General features: G+C 33.5%; 2 protein-coding genes across 2 annotated transcripts; both read left to right on the forward strand.

Annotated features, from left to right (window-relative positions):
* Window positions 1-3,413: 3,413 nt before the first annotated feature.
* On the forward strand, window positions 3,414-4,857 carry HELRODRAFT_182781 (hypothetical protein; the record flags this gene model as incomplete). Its single annotated transcript, XM_009033509.1, has 4 exons — window positions 3,414-3,449; window positions 4,170-4,338; window positions 4,683-4,753; window positions 4,816-4,857. The coding sequence occupies 4 exons, from the start codon at window positions 3,414-3,416 to the stop codon at window positions 4,855-4,857; spliced, it is 318 nt and encodes a 105-aa protein (XP_009031757.1).
* Window positions 4,858-7,730: 2,873 nt separating this feature from the next.
* Window positions 7,731-12,243, forward strand: HELRODRAFT_116577 (hypothetical protein). Its single transcript, XM_009033510.1, has 12 exons — window positions 7,731-7,947; window positions 8,170-8,350; window positions 8,559-8,673; window positions 8,825-8,955; window positions 9,184-9,381; window positions 9,696-9,835; window positions 10,007-10,064; window positions 10,467-10,583; window positions 10,878-10,980; window positions 11,398-11,499; window positions 11,593-11,887; window positions 11,908-12,243. Exons 1-11 carry the CDS (start codon window positions 7,796-7,798, stop codon window positions 11,682-11,684), a joined length of 1,389 nt encoding a protein of 462 aa, XP_009031758.1. The 5' UTR covers window positions 7,731-7,795; the 3' UTR covers window positions 11,685-11,887; window positions 11,908-12,243.
* Window positions 12,244-13,060: the final 817 nt, after the last annotated feature.

Genomic DNA, 13,060 nt, shown 5'->3' on the forward strand with positions numbered 1-13,060 from the left:
CAACAGCATCAAAATGTTAAATGCTCCTATTCGTTATGCAACGCGTGTGTTCATATGGTTAAGATTGCTGGTAATTAATTCAGAGTCAATAAATTTTCTCCGTGTTGTTGTCGTTGCAGTTGTTGTAGTTGTTGCAATTGTTGTTGTTTTTGTTGTTTTTGTAGTTGTTGCTGTAGTTGTTGTTGATGTTATTGTGACGTTGTTGTTGTTGTAGTTGCAGTTGTTATTGTTGTGACGTTGTTGTGACTTCTAGCCCCATCATCATCGTAGTCACCATCACCATCATCATCATCACCACCACCACCATCATCATCATCATCATCTGCGCCATCATCATTATGGTCTTCATTCATTTCTTTCGCAATTAATCATTCAATCCAAATTTCCTCCTTGTTAATTCAACAACAACAATAACAACAACAACAACATCATTATCATCGTCAACATCGTTCAAAATATCATCATCATCACCATAAATCACAACATCACTTCCGTCTTTTCTTTTTCTTATTGTCATCGTCATCATCGTCGTCATCATCATCATCAACATCATCATCATCATCATCAACAACTGCATCATCATCATCATCATCAACAACTGCATCATCATCATCATCACCTCAACCACCATTATTTTTCTTCTTTGCTTGGTTGACAAAATGTAAACATAAAGTATGTATGTCGTTTGGGCGGGTTAATTTATTTCTTTATTTGCACAATCTTTCATTCGTTCATTCATCCGTTCTTTCGTTCATTCATGCAGTCATTCATTCATTCATTCGTTTGTTCATTCATTCGTTCGTTCGTTCATTCATTCATTCGTTTGTTCATTCATTCGTTCGTTCATTCATGAAGTCATTCATTCATTCATTCATTCATTCGTTTGTTCATTCATTCGTTTGTTCATTCATTCGTTTGTTCATTCATTCGTTCGTTCGTTCATTTATTCATTCGTCCGCTTTTTCGTCCATTCATTTATTCGTTTTGTCATTCTTCCATTAATGCGTTCATTCCTTCAATCTATCATTCAATGTTTCGATTTATTCTTTCGTTCATTCATTTATTTCCTCCTTCAATCATTCCTCGATTTCTTTATATCCGATCATTTATTTCGGCGGGTTTCCATTCGTTTATTTAGTATTTTGTCGTCAATCATTCCTTCATTCATTCAATCAATCTTTCGCTCACTCATTCATCCGTTCGTTCATTCATTCATTCGTTCATTCATTCATTCGTTCATTCATTCACTCATTCATTCATTCAATCACTCATTACACTTCCTTCGTTAGAAACTTTCTTTGATCTTGTGACGTTCGTCGTTACTTCTATTCATTCCTTTTATCTCCAACATAATCCATCCGTCCATCCGGTCATCATCAAGTTGATTGTGAATATTCATTCGTTCGTTCGTTCGTTTGTTTATTTGTTCGTTCGTTCATTCATTCATTCATCTATTCATTCATTCATTCATCAGTCTCTCTGTCAATCTACACACACACAAACACTCACACAGCCTCGTACACACACGTTCACACACATTCAATCACGCACACACATACAAACACACACACACACACATACATCATAAATATACAATATATACATTTGAAATCATCGTCATGATTTCCGTTTTTATAACCACCATCACCATCACCACCATCATCATCTGCCAACAACAGGCAGTCGACTATTTCTTACGTTATGATGACGTCATTAGGACGCTCGAAAAGTCACGTGGGCGACGTATTTATAATCACGTGATTACATATATATATATATATATATATATATATATATATATATATATATATTATTTTTGTAACATCATTCTAATATTAATTTCTAAAGCGAGTTGCGTATTGAAAATCATCATTATCAAGATCACTCAGCATCCATATCATCTCCATTATCAACATCGTCGTCATCATTATCATCATCATCATCATCTCCACCACCATCGTCATCATTATCACCATCATCATCATAATCAACAACGAGAGCATCATTATCATCACCATTATCACCAACGTCATCTCCATCATCATTATCATCTCCATCACCATCGTCATCATAACCATCGTCATCATTAATGACAACATCATTATCATCAATAATCCAGATCTACCAAGTGCGGGTTAGAAAATTATTAAATAAAACACGTTTGACGCCACGTGATTGCATTAACCGTTATGTAAACTCCATCGAGCGCTATATAAATCCCGCTATCGGAGGTCACGTGACTCTTGACTCGGTGACGTCATTTTTCATTTCCTGTTGGGTGTCCGCCATGTTTTTTTTCTGCCTTTATAACAATAATTTCCTTTTTGATACTTTTTATTTTATGCTCTTCAAATGTCAGATTCAGATGAAGTGATAGGAGTAGTTAAGTGTTGTTGTTGATGTTGTTGTTGTTGTTGATGTTGTTTCTGTTGTTGCTGCTGTTGTTGTTTATTGAGTTATCGCCTTTCATTAATCAAATAAAAGATTGAATGAACGATGGAAAGATTTTTAGCCAAAATAAAATTTTCTTTTTCTCTTCTTCTTCATCTTCTTCTTCTTCTTCTTCTTCTGCCTCTTTTTCTTCATCTTTATCATCTTCTCCTTTTTTAACTTTTTTCACATCTTCTTCTTCTTTCTCTTCTTCTTTCTCATTTTCTTCTTCATCTTTTTTTTCTCTTCTGCCTTTTCTTCTTCATCTTTATCATCTTCTCCTTTTTTAACTCATCTTCTTCATCATCTTCTTCGTCTTCTTCCTCATCATCTTCTTCTGCAGTTTTTACAGAGCTTCATCCCTGACGGGCTCTCTCTACGACTTTGGTTTCGGCTGAATATCTTTTCGAACGGCCCCTAGAATTCAGTTTGATGTTGTTCTTGAAAGTTCTTATTTCCTTAATGTGTGAAACGATTTATCCGTGATTTATTATTACAATTTATTCATTTCCTATTTTTTCGTTTTCAAATTTTTAGAAATTACTTCATAGAAAAATTATTGTGTAAAATATAATATGAAAAAGTATGAATATTTTTGTTTGGAAAAGTAAATATGAAAAAGTATGAATATTTTTGTTTGGAAAAGTAAAAATAAACTAATTATTCAAATGAATTAATTAATTAATGGATAATATATTCATATGACATCAACAGGCTTCTCAAATGTCGACAATATAATTCTATGCAGTGACGATGGCGATGATGGTAGTGATCGAAGTGATAATGATGTTCACGCTACTGATAATGATGCCAATGATGATAATGGTGCTGGTAATGGTGATGTTGATAATGCTGTCCATGATGATAATGATAATGATGATTTCAACCACCATAACAACAACGATGATGATGTCAACCACCATAGTGGTGATGATGATGATGGCGACGGTGCTGATGATGACGAGGATGAAAAGTTGGACGACATGGAGCCGTCAGCATTTGGAGGAGCTATGGAAAAAGTTAGAAAAACTCTCGAGCCACATTTTGCAATGATTACGTGCTATTAACAAAATGAATAATTATAATATTGGTAATAACAATAATTAGTAGCAGTAGTAGTAAATAATTAGTAGCAGTAGTAGTAGCAGTAAAATTAGTAGTAGTAGTAGTAGTTGTAGTAGTTCTAGTAGTAGTAGTAGTAGTAGTAGTTGTAGTAGTAGTAGTAGTAGTAGTAGTAGTAGTAGTAGCAGTAGTAATAGTAGTAGTAGTTGTTGTAGTAATAGTAGTAGTAGTAGTTGTAGTAGTAGTAGTAGTAGTAGCAGCAGCAGCAGCATCAGCAGTAGTAGAAGTAATAGCACTTGAATATTTCCACGAACAAACTAAGAAAAAAAATAATATCAAATAGCTACTTTTTTTTAAAAATCCAAACTGTCATTTTAAAATGAAGAAAATTCAATTCTGGGTTCTATTTATATAGCGCTGTGCATTTTGACAAGTTGAAGTCACTAGTTTTGTTCGTGGAAATCGCAGTTGAGTTAAATGTCATTTTTGAGAACAGTGCCTCTGTTATGGTCCTTGTGATAAAATTTCGAACCGTTTTTAGTACAAATTCTTTTTTTTAATTTTCAACCAACACACCTTTATCCACTTATCTTGCTCCTTCTAAGAGATATCAATAAATTTATGTAAAAACTACAAAGCTTAACATCAAACTAATTTCAAATTTGGAACCTTCCTAGTACCCGTGGTTCTGGCCTCAGTTGAGTGTGGAAGAAGCTGACGTCATTTTATCAGGGCAACCGGATGGAACCTTTCTGGTTAGAGACAGTTCGGACGCTGAACATCGAGCTAGTCTGAGTTTCAGATCGTTTGGTACCACTCATCACACGAGGATTGAAAGATTTAATGGTGTGTATGTTTGTGTTTGTTTGTGTGCGTGCGCGCGCGCGCGCGTGTGTGTGTGTGCTGTTTATCAAATGTTTTGGTGTCATTCGATATCATACACCATAAATGTTATAGCGCTATTTTTGCCGGTAAAAAAGCGTTCATTTATGTTTTTTATAACAAATTGAAATTATTATAATATATTGAATAACTCAAGGTTTATAGCTAAATAAATGGTTAAGTAAAATAAACAGACAAGTTAGACAAACAAACAAACAAACAAGTTAACAGACAGATAGACAAATGAGTTAACAAACAGACAGACAAACAAACAAACAGACAAACAAAATAAATAAATGATTCGCAAGGTAGCTACAGTTACTACAGAAACAGCCTCTCACACGGTCGATGCCCAAAGTTGGGTCAATTTGTCAAAAAAGTCCAGACAGCCTCAGTGGCCAACAGCAAAATGACATCAACTACAAACTACATTAATGTCAGCCACAACAACGACAAAATGACATCAACGGCAAGCCGTATTAATGCCAGTAGCAGCAACTACGTTAATGAAAACAATAGCTTGAAGAATAAAATCTGCAACGATAATAGCAATAATAACAACATTTATAATAATAGTAGTAGTATTACTACTACTATTGCTACAACTACTTCTGCTACTACTGCTTCTACTACTGCTACTACTGCTGCTACAAATACTACTACTAATAATAATAATAATAATAATAATAACAATAATAACAATTTTTCAATTCATTTTCTAAAACCCCGGTCAAAAACTTCACTGCCAACACCGATTTTGTTATTACATCCTTTATGTAAATTTTCCTTCAAATAAATAAATTAACTAACTAATCAATTAATTTGTTTATTAATTTATTAATTGATTATGAATTAATATTTATAATAAATTTTCGATATTAATGGATTCTTATTTATGGTGATTGTATTTAATAGAAATTCTCAATAAACCTTTTTACATTTTTCAAACTTTTTTTTATCACTTCTTGATTTTTTTTAATGACGAGAAAATATTTTCTGATGAAAGGTGTTTGGATTTTTTTGAGTTTGTTCTCATTCTTTGAAGACTTCAAGATTTCAATGGAGATGGTCTTCAAATTATTAATTACTGTGTTTAATTAATTATCAATAAATTATTATCATTGACTATATTTATTTTCATGGCATATATACTATAACAAAGTTTATTTATTTATTTATTCATCATACTTGTTTGCAATTTCAAAACGCGTCCATTTTTTGTTTACTTTTTTATTAAGTACGATGACGTAATTCTCACAACAAACAAATTCCTATAAATACAAGAAATTATTATCAGCAATTTCAACTCAAATTTCCGTTTAGGCATATTTTCAGACGGGCGCTTAAAACTCAACTTGATAATTATTATTAATTTTATAATAATTATGATATTAATGAAAATTAATGTCTGACCAAAGTAATGTCATTTTGAAGGCACTTAACAACCCACGTTGTTACCCTTTGATCGCTTTCATCCTGAAATCGACTAACTTTCAAAATGGCTGTCAACTTTAGTTGCGGTTGAGTGTGTGTGTGCGTATGTGTGTGTGTGTGTACGTGCGTGCGTGCGTGCGTGCGTGAGTCTGATTCTATGCTTATCTCTCGAACAAATATGACGTGACCGTTTTGCCTCGTATAAAATTTGAAGGATTGAAAAGTTTGAACGATGATACCGAGATATCGTTGGTTCATTACGGGATTGGGATTGGTCGGATTTGTAATTTTTGACGTTACGACGATGGCTGAGAGGATTTGAAATATATAAACTGACTTATTTTTATGTTGAGTTAGGATTGGTGTCTGTCATTAGGACGGTAATGTTTATTGATATAACTGATCTCTTGATAGATTAGCCCAAATTGGTTTGGTTAGAGATATGAAATATATTTCAGTTGTAGTTTTAATTAAGACTTAAACTTGTGAGATCTTGTGGTGGTTGAATTTCGAAGGTTCTAGCACTGGATTTGTGAGTGGGAGTTTTTCTAGCTCGATCAAAATCAGGGGAATTTGATTGCAACCAATGTATAACAAAACCACTTTATTTTTATGTATGTATGTATGGGTGAAGTCGATCGACCTTTTCATAGAATAAGGAGATCCGTCTGGATGCATGTATAATTATATTTTGGTTTAGGTGTGTTGTTTTATCTCCATGGTAGGGTAGGGTGATCTTGAGTTATTAATCATTAAATGCATGCAAACATACATTTTTCTCTTAGTCTATAGGTATGTATATAAATAGTAGTAGTAGATGAAGTAGCAGCAATAGCAACAGCAGTAACAGTTAGAGGCCTTGGGTATATTTTAAATTATTTTCACTTCATCATCATAGTTGATAGTCTTGGTTATTCCATCCTCTCTCGCTCTCTCACTCTCTCTCTCTCTCTCTCCTCTGTTTCTCACAATCCCTTCAATATTTTTCGTGAAAACTAATTTGTTTAATACATCAAAGCAATCAATCAGTTGACTATGCAATGATCTATCACACACACACACACACACACACACACACACACACACACACACACACACACACACACACACACACACACACACACACACACACACACACACCAATAGTATCACATGATGGTTTCTATTTTAAGCTTCTATAATAAGGATGTGTCCTGTTTCGGTTTCACTTTTAAACATTTTATTTTAGCTAACAGGATTTAAAAATTTAGAAAACTACAAAGTTAAATTAGAGAATAAACTCTGCCGATTAGTGAATGATATTCCAATTAAATTAATTTTTTTTCAAGAAATGGGTTTCTACTGCGACAGAGAAGTTAGATTAATTTTTTCGTTCACTATCTTTTAAAATTTATTTTATTCAGTTTTAAAATTTTAATTTAATTAAATTGTAAATCTCTACTAATCAAATGTTAATAACTATTATTTCAAAGCTAGAACATATTTGATTTTGTTATAAAATTATGATAAAGCTAAAGTTACACATTGAATAAACCAATTGAAATGTGTGCATTTGGGTTTCACTTTAGATTTTATATTTTATTTAAATTTTTAATTAATAATTTTTTCCTTCATCATAGTTTTTTTTCTTCTTGCCTTTGTTTTGAATATTATTTAATTTAATTATTTTTATAATGAATAATTAAATAAATAAATAATAATAAATAATAACACTCTAGATTAATCATTAATGAATTAATAAACAAAACCAAATCAAACACATCAGGAAAAGTCAAGTAGTAGTAAAACTAATTATATGATGGGAGATAGTGAGAAAATCTACCACAAGAAGTCCCCAACAGTAGCAACAACATCACTGAATGAGCAGCAACAACAACAACAGCACATAACAGGAGCAAATGAATTCAGCTCCCAGCAACAACAAGATATTTTCAATGTAAAATATCACTTCTTCAACAAAGGTGACAACATACAGTTCTGCTCTAAGATGGCCTATTTCACAGTTGGTCTTATCACAATGATGGCTTTGATACTTCTGCTACTGCCAATCATCAATCAGTACTTATCTTGCCCTGAAATTAGGAGTTGTGATGCGAATGATCGATTTTCATGTAGTAATAATCCCCCTCAAAATTGTAGGTGAGTCCAGAAAAAATTTTTAAATTTTTAAAAAGTTTAAAAGTTATTTTTTTCTTGTTAGGCCTGTGTTTAGGTTTACATTTGCACAATTTAAAGAAATAAATTCCAATTTTTTAGGGATCGAATGAATTACAAAATTACTAGAGTAACGTCATTCGGAAAAATTACGAAAAACTACAAAAAAACAACCCAATCAATTTGATTTAATTTCTTTTTTCCTAGCTTCCAACTAGTTGAGACCATTCCAGAAAACCTGACCTATCCCAGTGGTTCCATAGAGAGTATGTCGACTTTCGACGCGTGGATGTTTCTACTGAAGAATGCCAAAAAGTCTGTGGACTTGATTTCGTTTTATTGGTTGATGATGGACAGGCCTGAAACTAATAGCTCACTTGATATTCAGGTTTTTTGGTTTACTGTTAGGGAATTGATGTTTTAAATATATATTTGTGTGTGTGCTTGTGTGTATTTTTGTTTTTCTGTCTGTCTGTCTGTTTGTTTTTCTCTCTGTCTGTCTGTCCGTCTGTCTCTCTTTGTCTCTGTATGCTTATTAATAGTTTGAATAATTTTATCAATTTTTTTTTCATTTTATTACTTTAAAAAAATTTCAGGGTAAGACAGTTTTCAATGAGTTGCTGAATGTTATAAAGAGAGGTGTTAAGCTGAGAATCATCGTTAACAAACCCAATACAACCAACCCAGATCTTTTGGCATTGAGTCAAGCTGGTATGTTTGTGTGTGTTTGTGTGTATGTGTGTGTTCGTACAGGAGTAGGTTTCATTATATGTTTGTGTGTATGTGTGTGTTTGTGCATGTGTGTTTGTGTATGTGTGCTTGTATACGCATATTATATAATATTGTAACTTGATCATAACAGGGGCAGAAGTGTTGAATTTGGAAGCCGAGAAGTTGTTGAAATCTGGCGTCTTACATACGAAACTCTGGCTCGTCGATGGTCAAATGCTCTATCTTGGTAGTGCTAATATGGACTGGAGATCTCTGACACAGGTCTTTCACACAGACATGCACGCACGCACACACACACACACACTCACTTTCTCTCTCTCTCATGCACACACACTCTCTCTCTTTCTCTTTCTTTCTTTTTCTCTCTCACACACACACACACACACTTTTTTTTTCTCTCTCTCTCTCACGCACACACAAACACACTTTCTCTCTCACGCATACCACACACACACACACGCACACACACACACACACGTACACACATAGGTAAAAGAACTAGGAATCCTGATAAAATCCTGCGACCTCCTACTTTCAGATGCCAGCAAACTTGTAGATCTATACAACTATGTGGCCTCCCGTAACGAAGTTCCAAGACACTGGCCGTGCAAGTTTAACACGCGCTATAACGCTGACAATCCCATGCAGCTGAACGTTCAAGATCAGGCGACAAGTGTCTTTTTATCTGTGCGAGCTTTTCCTGTTAAATAATTGATCATTTAGCTATGAATTAATAAATGAATAGATGGTCTTGCGTGATTCATAAATTTGTGGTTTGTTCTCTTTAAAAAAAATGATTTTGCTATTTTTAAAGTTTGGTCATTTATTGGGTATGCAATTGAAGTCAAGACATTATCATTATCGTCGTCATCATCATCGTCATTATCATCATTATCAACAACAACATCAAACAACTATTACGAAATGACAACACTACCAACAACATCAACACAATATAACATAACTGTCATCATCACCACCACCACCTTCATCATCATCAGAGCTCTCCTCCGTTTTTCTGTCCATCTGGCCGAACATCGGACATCAATGCAATCTTGAATGTCATCCACTCAGCTAAACAGTTCGTTCACATATCTGTGATGGATTATATGCCTTACACTGAGTTCGCCAAGCCTCATCTGTATGTTTTGGCTTTGTATTTGTTCGTTTGTATGTTTGTTTGTTCATTCGTACGTTTGTTCGTCTCTTGTTTATGTTGTTTGTTGATTTTACATTTTCTTGGTATATTTATTTCTTATAATTTGTTTGAATATTTAAAAAAAAAATTTTTTTCAAATTTTTTTCATCTAAGATTTTGGCCTGTTATAGATGATGCCCTGAGAAGAGTTGCTGTTGAGAAGAAAATCGAGGTAAACGCATGATGATGATGATGACGATCATGATGAGGATGATGATTCTTTTACTCATTCATGATGATTCTTTCACTCATTCATTCATTTGTTCTTTCATTTATTCAAAATTTTTCAAAGCAAATATTACTATTTCTTGATTTACCTATTATAACTTCCATTTTGAAAAGTCTTAACACAAACTAAGGTTATTCATTCATTCATTCATTCATTCATTCATTCATTCATTCCATTCATTCATTCATTCATTCATTCATTCATTCATTCATTCATTCATTCATTTATTCATTCATTCATTCATCCATCCATACGTTACTTCACTCAATCTTCTCCAATTTTGGAATTTCTTTAAACTCTAACTAAGGTATCTAAATTTTGGAATTTCTTTAAACTCTAACTAAGGTAAAGATATTGACGAGTTTGTGGAAGCACACGAAACCAGATATGCTGCAGTACATGAAGTCACTGGCCAGTCTGAATGGACTGAGTTTTACTAAACCGGAGACATCTCTTCAAGCTGTTAGTCTTGATAATTTTCTTAGTTTTTAGTTTTTGTTCTGGCTTTTGTAGAATTTTTTCTCCTTTGTTTGATCGTCTGTTTGCTTGTTTGTTCGTTTATTTGTTTGTTTATCATCATCAACAACAACATCAACAAAGCCAACAACTACAACAACAAAGCCAACAACAACAACAAAGACAACAACATCATCAACAACAACATCATCAACAACATCAACAAAGCCAACAACAACAACAAAGACAACATCATCAAGAACAACAACATCAACGACACCCTCACTCATCCAACGACAGAAATTATTTTGCGTGCCAGTGGTGATGCCCTACCAGCAGACCATCCCGTACGCCAGAGTCAACCACAACAAGTACATGGTCACTGATCAGACTGCCTATATTGGTCAGGGCCTTTCTTTCTTTTATTCTGGTGGTATCGTCAATCAATCAATCAGCCAATCATCCATTTATTCATTCATTTATTCATTCGTTCGTTCATTCATTCATTCATTCATTTATTCACTCATTCATTCAATCTGTCATTCGACCATTCAATCGATCAATTAATTAATCAATCAATTTCTTTCTGACGATAATTATCAATAATTCAACCGATCAGTCAATCCTAATCTGAAAACTAATCAGTTGATCAATTGATAAATCGATCGATTAATCAGTTGATCAGTTGACTATACAACACACACACACACACACACACACACACACACACACACACACACACGCACGCACGCACACACGCACACACACACACAAAACACACGCACACACACACACAAAACACACACACGCACACACACAGGAACGTCAAATTGGTCTGGCGATTACTTCATTAACACGGCCGGCGTCGCGATCATAATCGGAGAACCAACGCCATCCGGCGAAGATCATCATCATCATCAAGGTCGTCATCCTCGTCGGAATCATCATCAGGAGGATGGCCAGGATAGTTATCAGGATCGACAGGGCCAGGTAAGGATACACCAACAGTTGAGAGCGATCTTTGAGAGGGATTGGTACTCCAATTACTCCATCGGTGTCTGGAACGTGGATGTTAATAATTTTACCATTTCCTGTAATTCCGCCTAACTTTGTTCCGGTTTTTCCGGTTTTTTAGTTTTCCGTTTTAATATGGAGTGCGTTTTGTTTAGTTTTTTTTTCTTTTAAGTTTGTTTAGTTTTTTTTTCGTTGAGTTCTTTGTTTTGGTTAAATTACATTTCAGACAGTATTCACTTATTTGCATGCCCTTCCATGCTTCATTTAATCTATTTATTACTCACACGCGCGCACACAGACACTCATGCACACGCGCACATACAAAGACGCACGCACACACTCACACACACACTCACACAAGTGCCAATGTGTTAACAGCTCAGATATATAATCAGGAATTAGTTATTAGTCGCGTTTAATTTTTATTCATAAATATATTATATTTTATTTGTAACACACATACACACTGTCTTTCTTTCTCTCTTTCTCTCCTCTTTATTTTTCTCTCTCTTTCTCTCATTTCTCTCACACACACGCACACACACACACACACACACACAAACAAATGTGTATGAACTATACCTAAGAAAATATTTTTTGGTTTGAGTATAAACATTGTTTTTTGATTCCTTTCCTTCATGGTTGAATAAAAAAGTATTTTATACATACTTGCGTGTATTATTTTAAGTTTCGTATCTCAAATGCGTGTACATACATGTGTATCAAATTACATGTATTCTAAATATATACGTGTGTATATTGTCATATTGTATGTATATACTTCTATATATACATAATCATCATCTCTATTGAAATGTATTTAAAACTGAAATAGTTAAAAAATCTTCTTGTGTTTTTTAATTAAGTGACAGCGTTATCGTTATCAGTTAAGAAATACTTAAATGTCCAGATACGTTTCTTTGATATGTCGTTATAGATCGTGACCATTATGTATGTGCCTTTGTGTGAGTGCCTGTACGTGTGTGTTTGTGTGGATTTGCATACTGATTTGAAATGACAATCATACAAAAAGGTATTTCATTTACTTGTTTCTTTGATATGTCGTTATAGATCGTGACCATTATGTATGTGCCTTTGTGTGAGTGCCTGTACGTGTGTGTTTGTGTGGATTTGCATACTGATTTGAAATGACAATCATACAAAAAGGTATTTCATTTACTTGTAGTGCTTGCAATGATGGTTTATATCAATATTTAGATTGATTTAACTGGTTTAAAATAATTGAATGTAAATTAGTTATTGGGTTTAAATCATTTGAATTCATATTTTATGAATTGAGATTTGTGCTGTCAATAATCAAACGCTAGAAAATAAAAATAAATTTTGTACATCTTTTTTTGTAAGTATTGTTCACTTTTAGTTGTTTACATTTTAGCTCCGCTATTGCAAATTTCGCAATTAATTTATTTCACTAATTTTACTTTATAAAAAATTCATTAATTAATTTT

The sequence above is a fragment of the Helobdella robusta genome, assembly GCF_000326865.2.
Source record: "Helobdella robusta unplaced genomic scaffold HELROscaffold_92, whole genome shotgun sequence".
In the NCBI taxonomy this organism is placed as follows: Eukaryota; Metazoa; Annelida; class Clitellata; order Rhynchobdellida; family Glossiphoniidae; genus Helobdella; species Helobdella robusta.